Source organism: Fulmarus glacialis, unplaced genomic scaffold (assembly GCF_000690835.1).
Source record: "Fulmarus glacialis isolate BGI_N327 unplaced genomic scaffold, ASM69083v1 scaffold11160, whole genome shotgun sequence".
Classification (NCBI taxonomy): Eukaryota; Metazoa; Chordata; class Aves; order Procellariiformes; family Procellariidae; genus Fulmarus; species Fulmarus glacialis.
The window spans coordinates 1-24,863 of NW_009185815.1; the positions used below are offsets into that span (position 1 = coordinate 1).

The 24,863-nt window shown below is 40.0% G+C and overlaps 1 protein-coding gene across 1 annotated transcript in view; it reads left to right on the top strand.

Moving 5' to 3' along the window:
* Positions 1–107: 107 nt before the first annotated feature.
* Positions 108–24,863, top strand: part of LOC104077546 (engulfment and cell motility protein 1-like) — a gene marked incomplete at both ends in the record, with an annotated part of 43,352 nt that continues 18,596 nt past the window's right edge. Inside the window, 3 exons of the mRNA XM_009578864.1 lie at positions 108–180; positions 13,126–13,176; positions 22,891–23,060. Of these exons, the coding sequence (XP_009577159.1) occupies positions 108–180; positions 13,126–13,176; positions 22,891–23,060 (294 nt within the window). The remainder of the gene's footprint in view (positions 181–13,125; positions 13,177–22,890; positions 23,061–24,863) is intronic.

Genomic DNA, 24,863 nt, shown 5'->3' on the forward strand with positions numbered 1-24,863 from the left:
ACATGGGAATGACAGGCACTTGTTTGATCATAGTAAGATTACGTAAAGGGTACTTCCTGAGTTTTTAAGATTTCATTTTGTGATTAATTTATTTTCATATTTCGAAGGTGGTCTCTTGCAAATCATGATCAGTTTGCACTGCAGCATGCTGATATTTCTAATTTCTACATCACAGAGAAGGTAGGTAAATCATTCAATACAATTCTTGCATAGCCTATCAAAACATTTGCCGTGATAATTTATTTTAAATTAAAATATATAAAAATATAGAGTATCTTTCATAATGCAATGCCAATGAGAGGGTAGGTACTGGGAGACCTGGTTTAATGATTTTTGCACTGATTTCTTCTGTTTGGAAAGGCAAATAAAGGTTTGAATGTGCCAAGGCCTTCATGTCTGTTGAGTTTGAGACTTCAGCACTGAGCCCTTCAGCTTTGGTATTTGTGCATGTTTAGTATTCTGCTGACAAGTGGTGTACAGGAAATTGAAATATGTAAAACATGAAGGGCTCTTTGAAGTCTGAGAAGACCTTCAAGTGCATGTCACTTCCCCCTTTGGCTGGTCAGGTAGAAGTGAGTTTCGGTGACTGTGGAATATTTGCTACTCCTTCCTGCCTGCTGTCTCGTCCTTTTCCAGTTCTGTACATTACGCTGGCTTATTTTTTTTGGTCCCCAGATAGTGTGGCAATAGGTGATTCAAGAAGTGATGCAATGATTTCAGCACAGAGTAATGAAATGGCTGTAGCTGTAATAAAAATGGAATGTCTAGTCTAAATAAATGGGACGTGCTCATCTGAATGAGACCAAATAGTACATTCATTCCTAGCCATACTGATAGAATTGCTGAAATTACTGAAATTGTGAAAAAAAAATTTATTTGTTTGGAAGAGTGTACACATTAGTGCTGCAGAGGTACAATTTCTAAGCAATGGGAAAAGAGCACTATTCAAAACTTGCTGAAGTCTGCATGCAGATTCCCTAAGCTCTGGATTTTGAGCTAAATAGACCTGAGCTTAGCTGCGTAGAGTTAGATGCCTCTTGCTTACCTTGTTATCAGTTTAGTTTGGCTTACTCTTAAGTGGAAGGGTCTTTTGGCTTTGTTTTGCATTTTATAGTTGTTTAGGATCTGCTAAACACAGCTGAGACATGAACTAACTTTTCTCTTGCTGTAATTCTTACCCCCACCCAAGAAATAAAGGGAACTTAGGCACAGTTAAGCATTTAGAAAGACTAAATTTAGCAATACAGCTAGAGCAGTTGCTCATAAGACAGTACTGCTTTTTTTTTTTTTTTTTAGCAGTCCAGTTTCAGTTTTTCATTTAACTGTTTGTCATCCCAGACAACCTTCTCAATGTGTCACAGTTTGTTTTGGGATCTCCCCTTTTTTGCTTGTGTGTTTCTTCTCCTTTCTTTTCAAGTTTCAGTTGACAGACACATCAAAGGCCAACACAAGGAACACTGTTGAAGTAATTATTGCCTGCTGTGTTTTGGTTTTGCCTTCACCCAAATTAAATAGTGAGACTGTTTTGCTAATTGCCCTGAATTGTGACACAGCATTTTCCAATAAGCCAGACACAACTGAACTTGTCTGTTGGCATTTAAACTCTGATTGTACAGTGAATATTTCCAAGAAGCCAGGATGGAGTGAATACTTGGGCTTGTTGGAGGAATTTGTCCTGATACAATTGGAGGAATTTTCCAGGCTTTGCCTCCATCTTTGATGGGTAGGATCCTGCAGCTTTGGAGAAGAGAAATGTTTTCTGTTCCACATAAAAGGAAGGCTGATGGCTTTTGGCTGCCTTTAACTTGCAGTAAGGATGGAAAATGATGGTCTTCTAGAACATTTTGGATTGTACTGCAGAGAGGTCTTTGAGTTTATTTATTACTGAAAATATGCAGAGTGTCTGACTCTGAGTCACATAAATAAGAGAGAAGAGCTCTAAATGCCACCAGTATTACTCAGATGTCTGTGACTTTTATTAGATATTGTTCACTGTTTATCACTGCTTATTGGATAGTGGCTATAAAGAGAGGTTTATATAGGCCATCACCCCTTCTACATACTTTCCCTCATTTGTGTGCAGTAGGATATTGTTGCTTTCTGAATTAAAATATGAAAAACACCAGGCATGAGGATAAACACATGCACTTCAATGAAGCTACAACAAAGCCTACATCGCTTTAATCTGCCTCTTACTAGGACATGAGCAGAGCTCTGCGACAGTGACAGCTTCTAATAAGTAAATAGTTTTCACTGCTCTCGAAGATGAATTGTATGTCTGTACGTATGCAAAAAAAGTTATGTATAGGTCATGTTTCTGCAGAGCCTGGGTGACTGCTGATTTATGGCCTTCCAGGTAAAGATGCCTCTTTAAAATATCACCATGTTTAAAGTTACCAGAAAGAAAAGCAATTAATGAATTCTTGTACAAAGTAACAAGAAACTTTGAAGTGAAAATGTTACAAATGTGGGACTGTCAACACATGGCTTACAATTTATATTTTTGTTTTTGGGTGGCAAACAGTGCATCTGTGTTTTGGTTGTCATATGCAGAACTCTCTATCTTTTGTAGCTGACCTATATTTCCTGATTGTACCATACATAAATAAAAACAACGCCCAAGCAGTTCTGTCTCTTACTTTTTTTTTTTCCTGGCTGTATTATTTGGAAAAATGCCTCTATAGGAGTAGCAATAACTCCTTGAAACAGTCTAAGGGCGGTCTTTTAAAAAATCTTGAGTCAGCCAGGGTTCCTACTAGAGATAGGGCTTGTCACAGCAGAGGCAGTTTGGACTGCTGCCTCTGGGGTTCTGATTTGGCTATACATGTGTCCCTGAAAGAGCAGTGGAAATTATTAATTATGTATTTTAGTCATCTTTTTTAAAAAAGGGAGAAATAAAATAAGAGGTTATGTGAAGAAGAAAACCAAGCAGGCATAGTGCCTAAGCTCAAGCCTAGCTGGTGTTTTTATCACAATGTATTTGATTTTCAATTACATTAATAGGCGTGTCTTTTTTTTTAAAGGCCTTATGTATCATGGAGGGCCATTTCTTTGGTAGGTGAAACATATAAAAGCCTGACTTCTGAATCAGGATCTCATTGTGCTAGATACTATATAATAGAGAATAAAAAAAGTCACCTTTGCTTCAATCTGTCGAGGTTGTGCCTGTATACATCCGGCGTAATAACTCAGGAACACTATAGCCTGGATGAGCTGAAGTTTAGAACAGAAAATGCTATATGAAGAGTAGAAAATGGCTGTATAATTTTGTGTGCTATGTGTGTTCCTGGGCTGAAAACCACAGCTTGGATATCTGCTGGCAGTATTAGGAATCCAGGGACAGACATCCAAGAGGCTCATGCAGCACGTTGGTGGGTATGCCTGGTCCCTTACCACTGCTCACTCTTGGCCTTGCAGACAAGATCCAGATCCATTTGTGCATCTGCACTGCCCACTGTGGGCTCTGGGTCTGGGAGAGATCATTGTTAGCTCAAACTCCATCTCTAAAAGCAAAAAGATGGTGAAGGAGCTGGATCATTGCAGCTGTTCGGATTACAGCGCAGCCTCAAAAATGGTTGTTTTGTCACATCTGAAGGTGTGATAAACGACAACATTTATCACCAAGGAGGCCTTGCAGGAGTGTGGGGCTGGGGAAGAACAGAGTTCAAGCTGGCTTTGCTGCTGGAGGCAGAATGTGGTGGCTCTTAACCCTTCACCAGAGCAACTATCAGGAATAAAAGGCTAGCTCGCTCTTGCTGAGGGGCTTTGTGAGCCAGCTCTGAGCTATGTTCAGCACACAGTGATGACACTGGTGCCATTTTTTATGTTATCTTTTAAATGGAATGACATTTCATTCATCTGTTTATTGATTGCAGTCCATTTTTATTCAGTCACAATTTCATTGTGTTCAGTTTTTTACATCTGATGCCTGTGAAGATTCCCTGTGTTCTTCTCCTTCATTCCTGACTCCCACATTTCCCTCTCATTCTCATGTGTTATTGCATGAAGTGGAGGAGAGCAGACACTGAGTTCCCTCCATTAATTTTGAGAGACTTTTGTGCTATTTTGCAAAGGGAGCTGCCCCACCTTGCTTTCGTTGTCGTTACTCAGCTCTTTGCTGTGTTTGCAGATGGGACATCTTTCTACCCCCCGCCTTCCCCAAGCTGGGAACCTGGGTAGAGTGCCTGGTGTTTGTTCTTTCTCAAAGGTGCTTTTGCTTGTGACCTATTTTTTTGCTGAATACAACCTGTAATTGTATATTCATGTGAAATTCCACCATGCCGTTACAGGCTCCCTGCGTGGGAGTGTATGCAAATGACAGGACACGAAATGAGCCCCTTGTAGGCTTGGGGTTTTTTGGAGGGTTTTTTTTCTTTCACGTTTTTAGTATTTATGTTTTCACTGATTATTTGAACTTCAGTGAGTTGGAAGTAAACATTCTCAGTAATGAAGGTTTCTGATTCACTGAAGGACCTGGTACTTCGTAAGCAGATGAGAATGAGAAGTAGCATGAAGACTGGGAACTGGAGAAATGTATTAAGTGATCTGTTCCTTTCATTTGCCATTTTGCATTACTCTTGATTATACATTTGTTAGTAATGCTACATAAATGGCAGATTCCAATCCAGATTTGACCTGGACTAAACCATGCCTCGCTTTCCCTTTTCTCTGCCACTGATAGGAAGTGTTATTTCCCTCATATTCACAAATTTCTTACTGTTTCGGGGCATCTGCACAGCCCTGCAAAAATTCCTGACAATAAGGGCAGCACATGGAGTTGGAGTTGTCATGCTCCTGCTGGCTTGATGGATGCTGGTAACACGGCCCTGAGGACTCCAGTAAAAGCTAGTGGACACTACTATATTTCTCTGGTGAACAGAAGTAAAACTTGAGTATCCATACACTAAATCACTTTCAGTCGTGCTTTGTTCAGGCTGATTTCATGAACAGTGGTCATCCTTCTTCTAGCAAATTAGTCCTAGTTTTTAGGACTCATTTTGTAGGTCTTCAGGTTTATGCTAAATTTTCCAAAGAAAATAATTCTGTCCTGTCAACCTGTTATACTTTCTGGCCCTGGCATGAACAGCTTAATTCTTCTGCTTGCCTCCTTTTTAAATATTTGGTATGACAATATTTTCTATTTAGTTCCGTAGTTCCATATCAAGGCTGATGAGATGGATCAAGTGGTTTTTTTAAAAAGCTGTATAGATATTTATTTTCTTGAATTTAGTTTGTAATTTTGCCTCACAAGTGATCACTAGAGAGGAAAGGCTCTGAAAAGGTTTGTCTTTCTGTACAGCACTTGAAGATGGGTATGGTATACCACAGGCACAGTGAGACTGTTTCGGTTTAGCTGATAGCAAACAGTTCTGTTTAAGAACTGGCTGACAGGAAAATGCTCTTTAAATCATCTTCGTACTTAAAGAACAACCTGTTTAGATAGATGGGTAGTTCTACAAGGTGCGGTGAACAGACATCACAGCTCACTGCTGAAAGGGGACAGTTCTGATTTCTTCTTCCCTTCCCCATGAGATCCTGCCACTTCATTTCTGCTGACTACAGCTTTTTTTTTTTTTGACAATTTTTGGAGGTGGTGGCAAGGAGGGATCATTTTGTGCCACTTTAATTCATTAAATTTGCTTAATAAAAAGTCTGCCTGATCTGATGTAATGGTGGGGCAGGACCCTTGAATCATTTTCAGGAATGGACTGCAGAGAAGGAAGAAGTTAAAGGAAGGGTAGGAAGAGGAGTGAAACTTTGCTCTGTTTAACAGCTGTGAGCTGTTATGTCCCTCAGTTGCTTGTGGAACTGGCTTAGGCTGATGTGGAATGAACTCATTGGCAAATTCTGACTGTAGTCACAAATGGAGAAGGGATGTTTCACCTACAGTGTCTCTGTGTCTGAGAGGAAGGGCTCAGGCAAGGGAGTAGGAGTAGGATGTACATGTTAGAGAAGCACAAGCGCCTGCAGGCTTCCCTTTAAAGAAGTCTCAGGGTGGTTCCAAATGTGGTGCTTGCAAAATGAGCTGGCCCTCTTTCCTGCTTATACTATGGTGGTTATTCCTGTCTTTTTCCTTACAAACTGGGCAAAACCCAAAATGATAAAATTTTCAGCTGGTTTAGTTCCTTTGTTGACTCATCAAGTCGTTATACAACTGTTTATGCCACTTAAAAATGGTAGTAGGAATGAGCAAGAGGCTGAAAAGCAAGACTCTGCTTTATGGTTGCAAGCTGTGCTTTGATTTGGCAAAAGCGACTGTGAACCACAGTCTTGGCTTGGGTCTTCAGCTATTTCTCTTAGTAGCAGCATCTGCTTAAGGAGCCACGGCTCCTGCCCTGACCCCTCAGTGGTGCTGTGGGTGAATGTGTTGGGTGAACTGCAATGAAGAACTTCAATTTGACAATCCTTATTTGGGGTTTTTTTTGGTGTCCATACCAGTTCCCTGTTCTGATTTCCCCATGTGATCTCACCAACAATAGTATGAGCCCAGCTAAGTCTGTGATTTCCTGATGTTTATTTTGCAGGGTGCAGCTCTTATGTTCCAACTTATCAGAGGACGATGGGGCTGCTTGTTATCTGTCCACCCCTTCCGTGTTACTGGTACAACTGTCTGTGTGTCTGTGTGGTTGCTTGAATTGGGGAACTGATCCAGGTTAAAAATAATTTGCGTGTAACTTCTTTTAGTGTGTCAGAAGGATGTCTGCCCACAGCGTAACACCACTGCTGCTCTGCAGAGCAAGAGGTACCTGATAATGTTGTCCTTGTAGATCACTTCACCTGAAGATGAGTAAATCATGCAAAGTCTGGACTTTTTCTTAGGATGTGGTTTCAGTGGCATTCAAGCTGGTATAACTGTGGGTTGCTGGAGAAATAGGTAGTTGAGCTTTCTTTTTTCCCTCCCTTGCTTCATTCCCTTCGCTTCTCTAGCATCCTAGTGACTGTACGGCTCCAAGGTGAGTTGGTTCAAGTCATGCATCTGACAGAAGAAAACTCTGGATTTCCCCCCCCCCCCTTCTTGTGAATGAAGGGGAGAGGAAAGGTTTTTAAGGTTAAGTGGTTGATTGTGCTGCTGCATGTTGGTAGATCCGATGTAAGGAAAGTGTTGGGAGCCCACATGCTAGAAGGATATGTGCAGAATTGTGCCTCCAGTGGACTGTAGAGTTGCACTGGATTAGGTATACCCTGAAACTGCACCACTGGTGTAACTTGGTTTATTTACTAGCTTCCTTAGTCCTTGAATAGGGGTAGATAAACAGCATGCAGAAGACTTCCTCTTTTTAGAAACTTCAGCCAAACTACCAGCACTTAATTTTTTAAGGAAAATGCTATTATCAAATTCTAACATGAAAAACTAGAAGACATTCTCCCTGTTTCCAGCAGCTTCCCAGAAAAGGAATTTTATCACAAGATTATTTGCCTCAGTATTTCTTCTAAAACAGTACAGTCCTGTCATGCAAAGTAGTACAATGTTGATAATTATCTGTATCTCTTAACTCTCATCTTATTAACGTTTTTGGTGACTAAAAATGAACTTAAGAAATTTCCCACCAAGTCAGCCGAAAGTTATATCTAACCTCATAGTCTATCTCCAGCTGTAACAGTAGCAAATGCCATTCAGGGTTGTGATCTGAGGATGGCTTTCACTCCCTTCCTGCTTCCTCAGTGTTCGCGTTTGTTGTACTACGGGTGTTGGAGGCTACATCTACACTTAGTCCATTTAGTATCCATATAAGCACCATGAAACTCTTTCGTCTCTTCTTGAACCTGCTGATACTGCCTGCTTTCACAACCTCTTGTGACAGCAAGCTCAAGAAGTTCACTGCCTGCTGAATGAAGAGGTACATTCTTCATCTGCTTTAAACTGATCCCTTACTGCTTTCATCAAGTTACCTCCTAGTTCTCATACTGCAGGATTTGGTAAAAACAGTTCTGCATTCCACTTGTCCACTACTTTCCCTCCTCTGGCCTTTGTCCTTCCAAACTGAGGAGACCTTGCCTTGTGAGGTAGCTGCTCAATCCCATTGAGCATTTCTCTTGCCTTTCTCTACATTTTCCCTGACAGTACTGTGTCCTCCTTAGGATGTGAATATCAGGACTGCACATAGTGCCCTGCATCTGGGTGCATGAAGTTCTTGTGTCGTGGCAAAATGATGCCCTCTGTCTAGTTCATGGTACCACTTCTGATGACGCCTAATGTTTACTGGCTTCTATAGCACATTGAATCAGTGCTTTGAGGGAGATCTGCCAACAAGGACCTTGCTTCTCTTTCTTGAGTTGTTGACTTAGAAATGAACTCTATTATATATCATTTTGTCCTTATTTACTACTTGCCCAAACTCATCCTCATGAAAATGTTGTGGAGTCACTAACTTAAAGTGTATTTCATAGCTCTAATTTGTTGTTGTTGTGTCAATTTGGAGGAAGGTGTAATAAAATAATAGTAGTATGGAAATAGGGAAGAATCTATTACTTGATGATATAAACGCGTTAAGAATTTTAGATTTCTTGGCTGTTACTCTTTAATCCCAGTTAGACAAGTCTGAAGGAAGCTGTTTGGTCAAGGTTAAAAAATAGCGCTGAGCGAGCTATAACCATGGGAACCAATGCTTCTAGGTCTTCCTCAAATATGTTAAGAAAACATTCCATTCCAGCCAGTCACAGTGAGCTGAATCTTGAGGCATTTTGCAGGGTATAACAGATTATTAAAATGATAAGACAAATACATGGCAAAATAAACTTTAATTTTGCTTGATAAGTTTTCCGAAGTGTGTCTCCAGCAAAGCTCTCAATAAATGGCTTGACTGTTTTGATAGGACTTTTTGAAAGTGAATTCACATACCTTCATCCCTCTCCATGGTTTGGTGGACTCTGTTAATGCTTGAGGCCTGCTTTTTAGATGCAAGTCTATGCAAGTCTCCTGCATGTGTTTTGTGCAAAGTAGCCTATGGCACAGTAAAGGCAGAGCTTTGAAAAGCAACAGAATCTGGTGGCAGATAATGTAGGTTCGTGTTGCTCCAGCTGGTGGAGTTGGAAGTCAGAGGGCCCTAAGATATGAACACAAGGTATCTTCTGTCCAGGTATCCTCTACTTCCAGCTGTGTTTTGTTGTTTATGTGTTTTCATTATAGTACTTGACTGTCTGATTGAAAACTCGGCTTGCAAAGTGTCGTGCAGCAGTACGGAAATACGACCTACTCAATTAGAATAAAATCATCTAGTGAGTGTAGACTTTTGCTAGATATAATATTGCAAATGGGGCTTATTTGTATCCATAATACAACTGCTGTCTTAGTCCTAGGTAACGTTTATAACAAATCTGTTCCCTTGTTACGGCATTATTTTAGGGGCATTTTGGATAGTGCTGTTTCACTAGTTCCCTCTCTGCCCAGCAATAAGCTTTCCTAATACAGATCAACAGCATGAACAATATCTACAAACCTGATGTGCACTTGAGAAATGGATCAGGAATGTCTTGAAAGAGGTTTTTGGTGGTGGTGCGCCCTGTCCTGAGTAGCAGTGGTGCTTACGAGTGCGATTGCCAAAGCCAGGCTGCTGTGCTGGAGTGACATTCTGTTATCCTGGAAAAGAAATCCACAGGATACTGTCCCTAATGCTAAGCAGATTAACTGTGTGTAAATGTTGCAATTGAAATTAACTGGCATGCTGACTACTACATCACACAGTTAATGTAGGAAATCCTCTTGGCTTAATTGTACCCTTACACGCTGTATCTTGGTAGGTGCTTAAGTCATTATTTAGAATGGATAAACAAAATTGGATTTTTGATGGAGGAACAGCGAACCCTTTTCAAGTTTTGGCTAGCCTGCTGTGTTAGAGACTTGATGCTTTGAATATTTTCAGAGAGAAGGCATGGGCAGTTTTCCTTAAGTCTTTGTCTAAATCAGGAGTTGAAGATGAGCTCTCTATGTCTTGTGATAGCAGTGATTGAATTTGCAGTGTAGGGCACACTTAAGCACTTTGCTCTGAGCCAGGCATGATGAGAGAAAGGTCTTTGTGCTTCGTGTGCTGTGGGCTCTGACAGGCATCGCAACTTTGAGTCTGAAAGCTTTGGTGTTTCAGACTCAGCTTGATAAATAAACCGAAAGACCCCAAATGAAACTTCCAGCAATGCTTTTATGTACTCTGTGTGTTCTTTTTCCTCTGCTATTTTATATATAACCTGCTGACATACAGTCACTCTGGAGAATAGTACTTCTCTTGTTTATCCTGTATGTGGTATCTAAACTTCAACCAGGTTATCGGCTTCCCTTTTTCCACTTGTTTTTAAATTCCTCTGACTATAGAGAAATAGTGTATTTTTAACAAGGGATTTTTCACTTGCTTGTAGATGCAATCTATGGAATCTGTAAGTGTCCTTATGTAATTAGAGGTTTATTTTTTAACCTGCATGCATGACACTATAGAGAGTATATTAGGCTAAGCTCAACTTTTTATGAGTTAGGGTTTCAGCTTGTGACAAAACTACTGTAATTGAACAAACTGTGGAGCATGGTTTTAGCCTGAAGCAACTGCAAAATAATGTAATTCGGGCTGTGGTTGACAGCTTGCTGCTCCCAAAAAGGGAAGGTATAATTCCTCCTCATGCTTCCCCTGTTCTCTTTCTTCCCACCCCTTCCCTGCTCCTGAAGATGTGGTTCCACCATCTTTTCTGGGTTAGCACTGGTGCTCAACCCTTGCAGAGCTTGTTTCTGTTTATTAACGTGACAGAAAACTCTCCTCTCTTTCCTGCCAGGGCTGCTTTCTGCCAGGTTAGTGAGGTCGTGCAGTTGACCCCCTCAAACAGGTCTGTCCAGTGTCGGAGCTGGTGCGAGGTAGAAAAGGGAGCAGGCAGGCAGGAGGATAATGAGGGAGGCACCCCGCCTTGCAGTAGTACTCTGCTGTTCAGCAAACTCCTTGGACCTTCTGAGACCGTAGTGTAGCCTTGTCACACAAAGCCTAGTACCTCATGCAATGGACTAAGAATGTTTGCAGAGATGCTTATTGTGGCCCAGATGAAGTGATTTAACTTGCTAAACCATAAACTAATTTGTACATCTGATTTGGTAGTTCTTGTTAATTAGAGCAGGAAACATGAGAAACTCTGAGCTTCAAGTTATGCTGCTGAAAAAAATAAGCCTGTGTGGGTGCTCTTATTTAAGTTTAAGAACAGTCTATTTACTTAGCTCCAATATTTTCATAAGGATATCAGTGAACTTTCACTTCTGAATGTGATTGGTACAGTTTAAGTTGTTTGAGTGTTGTCTGGTTCCCTGTTTTTGATATTGTTGCATGCTGGGATTTGCTACCTTCCAAGTAAAGCTGATGGAACCCTGTGTGTATGTGTGCATGCACCTACTCTGGCCTAATGCAGCTGAGGTCCAGTGCCTTAGCCTAAGCTGTTGATGGAGGTAGATTGAGCCGATGTTGACTGTCTGTCCTAAAGCAATTACTTTTATTCAGTTCCAGAAATCCAGGAGGTGGTAACAGTTTAAGCCACCACAACTGTTTGCAAAGTGAGTTTGTTTCAACACTGATTTAGATTAAACCACACAAATGCACTGTTGCCACTTCATACAGATTCCTTAGACATGATGAGACGTAGCTGGGTCTGGTGCTGTTTTACTACAAGAGGAGAAAATCTGGCACTTCGTTAGTGCTGTGGGAAGTATTTAGCTGCTCACCCTTTTTTGCCCCTCTCTTAAGTATAGCCTGGCTGGCCTCCCTGGGGCTGTTCTGGCAGGAGGAGATTGCTAAAGGCTGAGATGAGTTATATGCATATGTAAGCAAAGACGCTGTAAAAAAGCTTCTCCCTTGTACATCCTGTGTTGTCTGGCACTTCAATTATTTCAGTTAGAGTGAAGAAGTGTTTGTGGGTGGAGGATGATGTTGCATATAGCTAGAACCAATCCCACAGAGGACTTGGGTACCAAGAAAGAGGCAGTGTACTAGAGTTTTATTTTGGGACTACCTGACCTGGTTTCAGGCAAGATTTATCCTGTTTTTAGCATTTTGGATTTCAGATATATCAGAACGGGAGGAAGAAGGATGAGATTGATTTGGGGAAAATTACCTGAGAAGAAATACACCTTCATTTTTTTGGCTGAACATCAGTCTGCAGAAAGCCTGCAATGTGGTCTTTAGAACAAAATTAGCTCTTACCTCTCAAATTGTTAGGGATTCCTCTGATTCCTTGATGAATTAGGGTAACGGCTGATGAGCAAGCTATCGAGCCATGAACTAAGTTGTGACTGTGCATTGCGCTGTGCACAGTCAGTACCTGTCAGTATGTTCATTGTGCTAGGTACTGTATTCTCTTAACCTTAACAAGGTAGCTTGTTGAAAGAGGGGTAGGCTCCCCTACACTTGCCACAGGGGGAGACCATGCACATGGGCATTGGCCACAAAGTTGTGAGAATACTGTAAGCGTACACCATAGCTTACGCCATGGCAGCTTTTTCATCTACCCATAGCTTTAGTTTAATTAAAATTAATTACGTGAACTTAACCAAAAGAAAATGTTTAATGCCACCTCTTTCTGCCAGCCGGGTAAGGGGAATGACTTATGGCATGTTTGAACTTTACTTACTGCTAACAGCAATGCTTTTTTTTTTACTTTGAGGGAAAATGCAAAGTCGCGGTGGCAGAGCTCAGTGGGTTGGTTCCAGTGGTTGAAGTCAGCATGTTCTTGTTATAGAAAATGGAGAGCCAGTGGGATAAATTTTAAATCCTGCAGATGTTTAATGACAGGTTTCAGCAAACTCACGAACTCCTCAACTATGTAGCACAATATCAGAGCCAGTCACCATGGACAGTATATTTCAAAGAAATATTTAGAAATTGCCAGTGGAAGCTAAACTTTGAAAAACATGAAGTCATTCTTGAAAGGGTTCAGATTTGTTAAGTATCATGTGAACAGCCAACAGCCACCTATTTCTTGAAGCTAATGTTAGTATGCTTCGGTGGGGAAAATAACTGCATAGATGTTAGCTCACATACGAAAGAGGGAAGCTTTTGCATGCAGACAGGGGAAAGTACTGTTGCTGGTTTAGCGTGGCATTCTGCTCAATGCATGTTTTATATTTTTATGCGAGTCTTAAATAAAACCTTTTGGATTTTTGTCTTTCAGAATCGTAATGAAATAAAAAATGGAGCAATCCTTCGATTAACAACATCTCCAGTGAGTTATTGTTCTGTTCTTTTCTCCTTCAAAGTAAAGATTTGATTAGTAAATCATTGTGAACGGATGTATGTATTTTTAAGCTTTAGCCACACTGTATCCCACAGTCTCCCTGCAAAGGAGGATGATGGTGTAGTCACAAGATGACTGTATGTGGTGTTCTTTTTTTTTGAGTTATGGGGGCAGGGGTGGTATCTGAGTGACACTTGGTGATAGGGTTGGCACAACTGGGTGTTTTTTGTCTCTTGCTTCTCTCCCGCTGGGAACAGCTTTCATGTCCAAGATACCTCTGCTTCCCTGCTGGCATTGCAGCCTCACTCAAGTGCTCCTTTTCTGCCCCAGAGCTCAGAGCCAAGAGAACGAGGCTGGGAGTTGTATCATGGAGAGCTCTGCTGGGCAGCTTAGGTCAGAGCTTTCCTGCTCTCTGGGTTTCTATTGAGTGAGCAGCAACTGTAATGTTGAGATTTTACTGTTGGGTTGTTTTTGGGTTTTTTTTTTCCCAACACCACCTCCTTGCCAGCTCCTCAAAAAGCACAGCAGAGTTGCTGGTTGCCTTATAATGGCCTGTTTTCCTGCTGCGTTGAGCAGGACTGTTGCCACATGCTGAAAGCCACTATTAGTCCCAGAAGATGTATGTCTAAGGCAGCAGCAATCCCATTTCCTTGCTGACAAATGTAGTGTGCCATTAAAATGGTTTACCTTTTCACGGTGGTGTTCTCACTTCTGCATATTCAAAGCATTCTTATGGCCAAACTCTGCCACCCTGTACTGCAGGCAAGATGGAGCTGTGGTGGTTTAACTTTTGGCTTCTGTTGAACCTGTTAAGAATGGAGTCAGTTACTGCCATAAAATGTGAAAACTTCTGTCTAGAAGCCGTGCAGAGATTATAGATACGTTTTTGGATGGATCACTTTTCAGCTAGTAGGGCCTAGGCTCAAAGCAAAGAAACAGAGAAATGTGTGTTGTTACTAACTTCCCAGGTTCTCCAGGCATCATGTGTGTTTCCACTCCTCCTCCACTTAACCTGATGATGGCTTATGTTGGACTTAAGAGGTGACTGAATTTGTACGCAGGTTTGTGTATAAGTGGAAATTGAAGAAGCCAATATGAAAACATATACGTGCCTCAAGTTTTTTAATAAGTGACTGCAATACTAATCTACAGGAGTGTAGCTTCTTAAGAGAAAGCACTTCTAAGCAGCAGCCAGCTGGGCAAAGACAAGAGATTTCCATTATCCATCATCTTTTTCAGTGGTCGTTATATACAGATCTTTACAGTCATAAGTACAAACAACAGTTTAAGACCATGGCTCTGTCAGAGTCTATGTGACTGCAGAGTCTTTTGCCATATGTCACCAAAACAGCCTTGTAGGTGGGGAAACCACTTGCTGGTGGACTAAAACCCCATTTGGTGGAACTTTCTCAGAAACAGATAGCCCCAGCACCAGCTTCTCCTAACCTTTGGGACTTCTTAAAAACAAATATCCACTCTGCTGAAAAAGGGCTACCTATTGCCCAGACTTGGGATCTCATGAAATCAAAACAACATCTGCGGTTCATCAAGAACCAATGTAGTCCAAATGCACTGCATCATTCTTTTGTGTAACCACAGCATGGAGTGACAGCATGAGATGACTCATGGAATCCTTCCCTGTCTCAAAATCCATGACGAGTTGCACCATGCAAAACTGAAGAGAGGCTGTGCTGCGACTGATCTGTGGAAATGGCTGTCTGTCTGTCTTCATGATCACTTGTGTAATTGGAAACGTGGTCTACAAACACAAAAGACAAATTTTGGATTTATAACGCTTTCTACTAATACCTATGGGCAGGAAGGTGGGGCTTTGCATAAGACTCTCTTCTGCTTGTTGTGTTTCTTTGGTGATTTGCCTTAGGGTCAGTCAACCAAGACAGGGGTCCTTAGGATACTGAGGTATTACCTGTTACCTACCAAGTTATGGACCACTCTGGCACTGGCCTGCAGTTACGAGTGAGTCAGCCATCCTGTTATAAGACAGAAGACCAGTCTACTTTCTAGTCTTCCGTATTGATATTTATCCCTGAACCAGTGCTTATTTTCAAATTTTCTCATGTTTTTAAAAAGTTTTTGTTAATTTTTTCCCAGAATCGGAGAGGTAGCTTGGAAGGAGGTTTCAAAGGACTGGATTGTTTTTCGTCAGATTAGAGAGTATTTGTATTCTTTAAATAGACATAGAATGAGGTTCTGCATGTTCCCACCCTGCAATAGTACTTTTGCTTTTAAGGTACTGTCGAAGTGGTCATCATAGAGGTACCTAAAATAGATGGATTAAAGGCTTCTAAACTGTGGTTTTTAGACTGGTGACCCACACAACGCTTGTCGTTTAGCCTGAAAAGCTACCAGGCCATCTGTTTCCATTTTTCCTCTGAAACTCTGTATGAGAGCAACAGTAGTTGGAGGAGGTAATGTGAAGAACAGGCTGCATGATACACTCCTGCAAAATGGGAAAGATGCTTTCCTAGCTGCTAGAGCTGGGTGGGAAATGTTTTTCTCATCCTGTGAAAATACTAAGATTCTGATCCCCCCCCCGCCTTTTTTTTTTTTTTGCTATCCTACATGAATATATAGCTGAAACTCTCTCCCCTCTCCCCCAGAAAAAGAAAATAATACCAAAAATGCTTTTTGAAGAGGTGGAGAAATTAGAAAAGAAGGATAGGAAGATTGAGAGAAATTAAGGAGCCACGTACAGATTATCCAGTGTCTGGGAGTTGTCCATGTAGTTCCAGAGAGACCCGAGCTGCCTAATTCCTGGCTATTCTGGGCAAAAAAAAAAATCTGTCTTGAACTTCACAAGCCTTTTGAGGAAACCTTTTTTCCTTGATGAGTTGAGAGGAATTGTTTTGACCAGTTCTGAAAGCTGCATGAACTTAAAATGCTTTTCTAGTTCTTAATTTTCTTGCAACTTATTACCATGACAGCCAGTAGTCTGGCTATGCCCATTCACAGTTGCATGCTGTGAGTCATTGAAAATTGGGTGAGAAGGATGAGATACGATCTTTTTGAGTTCTGTTGTCATTAGTGTCAAATTGTGTATTGCTCTTGTACCCAGAGCAGGTACTATTAAAGATTAAAAGGAGGGACGGGAAAAAGGTAGTTTTATCTAGAAGTAATAAATAAGCATTTTTGAGTTGGCTTTTTTAAAATTAGGATTTGAAATCTAACTCCCCAAATCTAAATGTTAAATACTTTCTCTTTTTTAATCTCAATTTTAGATTATTTTGTGTGCATATATACGGACCCTTTTCTGAAAATCATTGTTAATATTGCGAGGGCAAAACTGCAGTTACAGCACGCTGCTAAATCCATTATAAATGCTTGCCTTCAGAGATTTACAGTGTGTCTATTTTAAACTTCTTTGAGTTAAAACTTTGCAAACACCAGTAGTTAGACCTGGTGGGAATTTGAATTGCCTGTTTGTTTCCATAGGTCTGTTTGCTAAGTTTGTGCCATTCTCTGAAAGGCTGTTTTTTCTAAACAATGCTATTTTTTCCGCTATAAACCACTCACCACACAGACGCTCTGTTTCCTAGGTAACTTGAGTACAGATTGAATTTCTCTCTTATTATCTTTGTTCCTATATCATCTTTCTTATTTATTTTTAACCTTTCCTATCATCTTTCTTAACAATTCTTTGTGCTATTGTGTGTTTTTGCAGTTTTCCATGACCTGTTTTCCCCCTTCGTCCATTTGCATTTCTGAAGGGACTCATTGAAAGTTTCTTATGCAACGTTTCTTTGTATTTGAACATATATGAAGTTGAAAAGCCAGATTGCTATTGTCTGTTTTGTGATACCCATACTCCAGTGGATGGTGGGTAGGTGTATAAATAAATGAGCTGTAATTGCTCCTGAGTGTAAGACTGTTCTGAAAGGACAGTTGTGTCCTGCAATGCAGCAAGCAGAGTCCAACCTTTCAGTGTGTGCAACTGCAGGATTCCTTCGACCGGATCCTGCAAATCCTCGTTCAAATGACTAATCATTTTGAAAGGATGCTAAAATACTGGGAAAGTTAAACTGAAGGAACTGGCCTCTTTTTTTTTTTTTTTTTTTTAATTTAATGATTTTCAAACAGAACTTGATTATTTGAGCACTTGCTGTTTATGTGAAAGTAGCTTCTTGGGTACTTAAAAAACCATGGGTTGCTCATGAATTATATACCTTAAACATTGAGTCAATGCGTAGCCTTTTCTAATGTGGTATTTACAGTGCCTGATCATTTGCTTTTGTCGCATGTTTTTCTTTGATCCCCTGGTTGGAGATTGCTTGAGTTCTCAAACCTGTAAGTTGTTTGTAGGCAGCTGTATTAGCATTTCTAGCATGAGCAATCATGTAAATAGAGGTGTTCATTAATAGTCATCATAGTGTTTTCCCTGAATGCTTTTACAAATGTGAGCAATGGGTTGGTTTATTTCTATGTGATCTACACAAACAAGGAAGTGTAGAGTTTTTTTAACCTGTTTCTACTCATGCACCTGAATCCTCTATCTTTGAGTAAAAGTTTGGGGATCTGGTCTATAATCTTTGATCTACAATTGCTTTAATATGTGCTCAACTGACTTAATGTTCTTGAAGTTCAGTAAATGCATAAATATTTGCAGGTCCAGCCTATGATTGTGATTATGTTTATCATGTAATGGAGAACTAGTTATTATTGAACGCTATACCAGGAGCACTGACCATGGAAGTCAATGAGCCACTTTTATATTTGCCTGCTCATAGTACAAGAGGAAGATTTGGGGAGTGGAGTTGGTTTTTGTCTTTTTATAGATAAAGGTTTAATCTCATGTTTTCAGGTTTCCAAAGGCGTATTTTGAATAGTATGCAAAAAGGATTGTTTCAAATGCAGCAAGAGGAAAAAGCACTTCTCAAACATTCATAAGTGGCTACTGATTGCATAAACTTATTTTAGGCATATTTACGTAATACATATGGCTATGCATCTGTAATGCTTTTATCATTGATTTAGTACGCGACTCTAGACATGACCATTTCCCTGTTCCTCTGTTTCTGCCTTCTTAATTGTGTATAGTGATAGCATAGGACTGTGTATTACATTTGTACAGGGCTTTAGACATAGAAGTTGTGCTTGAGTATTAATGTAAAAATGTTAACAATTAATGTCTTTACTAATTAAAATGAAATCTCGTTGCTTACCTGGCATCAGACGCTAGTCAGCCTTCCTGGGTCTGTTGAATCTGGTTTGCGTATAATGATGATTATGTAACGTATCCACTCCTCCATTGCTTTCTGACGTATATGCAGTTGTAGGTGAAGTGGCAGTAACAAGCCAGAAAAAAGCAGCAGTTTAAACCACCACAGTGTTTCAACACTGAGTGATTTAAATTAAACCACAAAAATGCATCTGTTCGGTTAGTAAAAAAACCTGTGTTTTGGTAGTTACTGATGGTCTGTATGCCCTTTTTCTAGGTGAAAGTTGAATATGTGACAAACTTATCTACAGGGAAGGCTGTTTTTTATTTTATTTGCTTTTCGTAAAGGATAAAGAAGAAAACTGATTACATAATGTCAAAACAGCTATTTAAATCAATGGTCCAAATTTCTTCCATAGCACATTAATGTTTGACAGTGGTTGCATTTGGAATCTGTGTCCTCCCTCCTGCCCTGGCTCACTGTATTTCGTATTCTGTACAGTAACCCTGTGCACATCTGGATAATAAGTTGCTTTCAAAGTTTGCACAAAGTATTTGGTGGCAAAGAAATGATAATTTGATCAGTAGAATCCCTTGTTAGGATGATCTTGGGATTCCTAACCTTCAAATGGCTATTTGAGTCTCTAAGCAAGTCACATCTTGGATTTAGGTCATTAGTTTTCTTTTTAAGCTGACAATCTCATCAAGCGGCTCCTTTTAAGCACTGCTACTCCCTAAGGGCAACCTTTCTGGCTGTCCTTGGAGCAAGTCACTTAAGACTAGACATGCAGCTTATGCCTCTTGACAGCCTTTTGAAACGCTGGGGCTTCAACAGCACACGTTTTACAAGCTTCCTGTCTTCCTTCCTTTCTAAACAGGAGAGCAGTTAATGCTGTCTTTCATTTACTTGAACAGCCGTGTTTCTGTTAATTCCCTCATAACGGTTCTCAGTTGGGCAGATTTTATATATTTATTTATTCTTACCTGAATGATATTTCAATAAGAGCAGAGACATGTCAGCTAGCTCTGCTGTTGCTTTAATGAGCTGTGCTCTCTGTCCATCCACTGATGGATTGTAAATCATTAAAATAGCTCCCTGGTAAGCACTCGGAGCATATTTCATCTGGGTTTCATTTTTTAATGCAGTCATAAGTGAGCTGTACATTCCATAAGCACGTATGAGTGCTATGGCAACAAGAACTAGGAGGCTTGTGAGAATTGCATGCAATTCACTGAAGCAATATTTTCACCCATCAGGCACTTGTGATGACAACAGCCAACATTACTTTTGGCCATGTTTCCAGTGAGACAAGTACCAGCACTCTTGCTGAGAAAAAGATTTGTTTACCCCTTTAATCAAGATCTGCCATTATCAGTGCTTTTCTTTTCTGACAGTAGGAGCAAGGTTTATTGGATGCAGTGTCTTGCAAAACTTGTTTAATGTAAGAAAAGTACAGCTGTGTAGAAACTTTGCTGATGAGGCATTAGCATTGGTATAGTCAGATAAAGCCTATGATGTTAGTGAGCTGTCTTTTATGTGCTTAAAACAGGGCTGAACCACTTTTGTATCAGAGACACTGCTTTATAGATTTTTGTGCTCTGTAATGGGGACCAAGCCGTCTCTGATCTAAGATTATATTTTGGTTTTAGTGTGGTGAATTTCAAAGCTCTCACTGACTTCAGAGGAAACAGGATTAACGCATCTCTGTTGACAGGTTCGTTCCGCTAATGCTGCTGTTCTGCAATGTAGGTGAGCTGTTAAATGCACGTCGCTGTACTGATGTTCTCAGTTTTGGTGAGAGGTAGTGTTAAGTCTTTCCATGCTTGGTATTGATTTGTGTGTAATGGAACTCTAACTGGGATGGCAGCAGCAGTTCACCAGCCCCAGATGTTTATGCTGGGGACAGGAATCTCTCCTCAAGAGGAAGGGTGAACTTGACCAATAATAATCTGTTTTTAATGTGTACGAAGATGAGGCGGCGTTTACACAGCAGTTGTAGGTGTGCTGTGAAGGGGTTTGGAGGAAGATGTTCTCCTGGCTCTACTTACATGTTCTTTCTTGCTTGCTACTGTGCTACAGAGGTGATTACAGTTCCCATCTGTTTGGTCACTTCCCAAGTTCTGCCCACTCAGACTTACTGGTTGAGCAGCTCGGGAGAGCTGCTCAGTCACACTGAACCAGGAGTTTTGTTCATCTTTCCCTTTCGATTCGTTTTCACTGACTCCAGGAGCTTTCAGAGGACCTGCTTCCCATGGAAAGCTGGAAGAACTGTGTCCTTCAGTAGCCAGATAGTGGGGGTGGTAACTTCCTAGAACCATGGCAGGTGGAAGAAGGCATATGCACAGATCTTAATGAGCTTAAGGTTAAATTTAAGCAACCGTTTCCAAAGTCAGGGGAATGCAGCTGCCATGGTGGTTTTGAAGATTTTCCAAAGTGTTTCTTTTCTGAGGAGGGCAGGAATTCAGATGTTGCATGTATTCCGAGAAAGAGTAATGTTTTGAGGATGCTTTGTATCTCCGAGTCTTCCTGAGTTGTGATAGTGGGGAGTCCAGAGTAGAACCAGCTCAATGAAGGAGGTCGTTCGGTGAGGTAGGAGTTGGCTGTTGAACTTGTGGTTCAGGTAATAATAGTGGTTGCTCTGAATTTTTGTAGCTGATTATACAAGAGTACTTTAGCAAAACTTCCTTCACCCGCTCTGACAAAGGGACAGGGTTGGAGGAAGTATTTTGCGGCATTCAATCTATTTTTTATTTCTTCCATAGGCTTTGGCAAATGATTTCGCCTACCAGCTGCTGAAGTTTGAGAGAATATTCTTTTAGTACCGTCTGGACAGACGTTGCCATTACAGAGAGACTGTATAAGCCATTGTTTCCCCATTACAACTCAACGTATTGATAGAGTAGGTAACTTAGGGTGGCAGAAAGACCTTTCGGATGACAGGATTCTGCCTTTTTGTAGATATGTAACTGCTATGGCTGCACCACCCAATACTTAAGGCGTAGAAAACTCAGGAGTAAAGATACTTTGTTTCTTTTGAATGCTGTCTTAACTGAGGATGTTAACCACAGTCATACTAACTAGGAGATACTTCCTCCCCCTACATGCTCTTCACCACGTAGGTTCTGGCCGAAAGATTACTGGAGACCATGCATTAATTTTTCTTTGTAAAAATGGGAAGTAACAAACGTTGCTGATCTTGGAGGATATTGGGACATTTAATTTATTAATGTTTGTGAAGCAATCAAAGTTATGTAGATAGGAAGCTGTATCTGTAACAACTCGGTGGTGTTTTTTTCCTGTGTCTCCTGTTTAAATGTTCACTTGCACTAAAAATGTCTACTATCTCAGAATCTTGATCTGCAGAGATGACCATCTCTGTGAAGAGTATATTCATTCCTTGAACAGAAAAGGAATTGTCTGTCAGCACAGCCTTTTATTCTATTTTTTCTTCTCTAGCTGAGAAAGAATAAGCATAATCTGAGAGAAAATAACTCTCAGCAGAATTTACCATTAATTTAGTTTCCGAATGACACATAGCTTCTTATTCACCTTTCATTCAGTGCAGGTAAGAAGTGAATTTTAGGAAATTGAATTTTCCAAGTTTCTGTATATAGTGAGGAGAATTATTTTTCTAAGAAAAGTATTGACTAGCTAGCTAGTAACTGAAGCCTTTTGGGTATTGTGTTCAGGTAAGTGAAAGCATCAAATTGAAAACGTGAGATGTATTTTAAAGTATTTGCACAGCTAAAGAGAGAGACAATTTAATATGCATTATTTAAATATCCCTTTAGCTTTTTATCATCAGTGTTCATTTCGGATTTCACTGTCTCATCCTGTATTTGAAGCATTAATGGGCAGAATAGCCTAATATATGTGGATATTGAACTTGCATAAAGATGTATGAGTGACAGTATCATAGTGTTATGTAGGAAGTAATTATTCCTCTGCTCCTTGTAAGAGAGTATGAGAGGTTTTGAATTGATTTTGAACAAAAGGAAGAGGGGGAGGAAGGAGCAGAAGGCCTGAAGTTGGTCTCTACTGGTATAACCTGATTAGGACAGTATATGGTCTTTGTTGTTAAAGGTCATGAGAAGTGCGTAAACTGAGTAAGCGTCGACAGGAAAAAAAGTGCTGCTGTTATTATACTGAGATTGTCTGATGCAATTTGTTTTATTTTCATCTCTGCTTTTATTGATATGACACATAAGCTCTTCAAGCCAAAGGCTGTCTTTTGTAATGCTTACATTTTCACTGAGACAGTGGGATATCTATCCGTTGCTCAGCTTATGACTCTGCAACAATCCAAATAATTATAGGTAATAATGGACTAATACGTGAGTAATATACTTTTACAAAAGTAATTTGTATGTGAGCTACTTAATCATATCTGAGCATGCAAGTGTTAAGTATCATTAATATTAAACATGGCCATTGTTCCTGCTTGTGCTAATGTTTTATTCATTATTGCCATTGTAACGAAAGCTTTTTTGTTGTTTTTGTTTTGTATGTTTTTTTTCTCTCTTAGGCTCAAAATGCACAGCAGCTCCATGAGAGGATCCAGTCTTCTAGTATGGATGCGAAGTTAGAAGCACTGAAAGACTTAGCCAACTACTCACGGGATGTTACATTTGCCCAAGAATTTATAAACCTAGATGGCATTTCCCTCCTAACACAAATGGTTGAAAGCGGCACAGAGTAAGTATTCTGCTTAAATTCTGACGTTCCTGCCGTATGGGATGCTTCCGTGCTCGCTGTCTAAGTGCCTGAAGTATTTCTGTATACAACTTCTAAGATCATATAAAATAAAACAGCTGAAGGGTTCTGGGCTGCTAGGATAGTATATCCATTATCAATGAGAATATTTTTTTTTAATTTCCCCTAACAATGGGCTGGTGGAGATTGGGGGTGAGCAAAGTAGGAAGTCACAAGTACCCTCTGCGCCATAAAGTTTTGGGGAGACTGTGGTCCTAGTTTATTCCCTACCCATTGGAATTTAGATAAATCATTGATAGTATATTTGAAGGGTGATATTTAACTGATGTAATCTGAAAACTGTGTTTTAAATTTCATGTTACTGACAACATGTGGAGCAAAACCCAGTGCTTACTTTATTTCCATTTTTATTGTTTTAATTCTGGCTGGGGTTTTTCAAATGACAGTGGCTTTTTGACATGAAATCGAAAGCTGACCTCTGAAAATACATTTATTCTTTACCAGAACATCTTACCAATTTTCACCATTGGTGGAATTCAGGACCATGGTCCTGAGTAAATGTCTACTGGCTTAATGTGGAGGGTACTACAGAAAAGTTATCAACTGGATTGTTGCACTGTTAAATTATGTTCTAACAGTTACTATTTCAAGTAGGCTTTTGCTTTCAAGTAAGAGTTTTAGTGCTTTGCAGTCAGTGTCAACCTCTACTCCACATGAAGAAATCAACAATACCCACACCCTTTCCTGAGAGAAAGAAAATGCTCTGAAAGTAGCTTTCTTATTCACTGGGGGTGTTCAGTCTTGTGGACCAGACTTCTGAAGTCAATTGCTGAAATCAGTCCAAATCCCCTCTCAAATGTGTTCCCTTGGATTCAAGAAAGTAAATAGTGCTAGAGGGTAAAGCAAAAGTAGTAAGTGGGCTTTGAAATGGAACACAAACTGTCTCTGATGATCCCACGCAAGATGTACTGGGGATTTTCCACAGAAAAATTAAGTACTATTTTTTAGAATCCAGTAGTCCTTAGACTGGGAAATGTAAAAGCACACTCTCACTGATCCCTGCCTGTTATGTGGTCAATGGTTTATTGGACTTTGAATCGCTGTTGCCCAACTCTAGCTATATACTGGATTTCCAATACCTCATGGTTTCATCTTCAGTGTTTTGGGTTATGGTCTTTTATTTTTTTGCAGTGATGTCGTCTGTGGCACATACTATGCCACTTTAAAAAAAACAAAACAAAACAAAAAAATGCTTCTAGTTATCAAATTTGTCAACTTGTCATATATTCATATAATATTTGTTGTTTAGGGACCAAATTAAATTTAAAACCAAAGACAGGCTTAAGTTGATGTAAACATGTGCACATAGTTACTGTACTAATTAAAAAAATACACTGAATGAGCAGGCTCACGTGTGCCTATGAAGATCAGAACATAAGCAAATTAAAAGTCACTGCCTCTGTAGTTTATTTTGTCATGAATTTATTTAAGTTAAATGGTTTAATTTACTCTACTGCAGAAGGTATTTAAACTAAAGCACTTTATTTTCTGTTGAAAGAGACAGGGAACATTTGCATTTTTTACAAGCATTTCTTTTAGCTGCATCAAGGCTAAAGCAAGTGCCCTCCTCACCCTTCAGATGTGTCTGTACTACTGTTTTGTAGCTGTGGGATGGGCCAAGCTATAGCAGACTGATCTGGATTAAAAATAACTATTTGGGAGGGAAACTACTTAAGCCAGCACCACTGTTGAAAGAACTGCTCAGCAAATTACACCCTAGTAGTA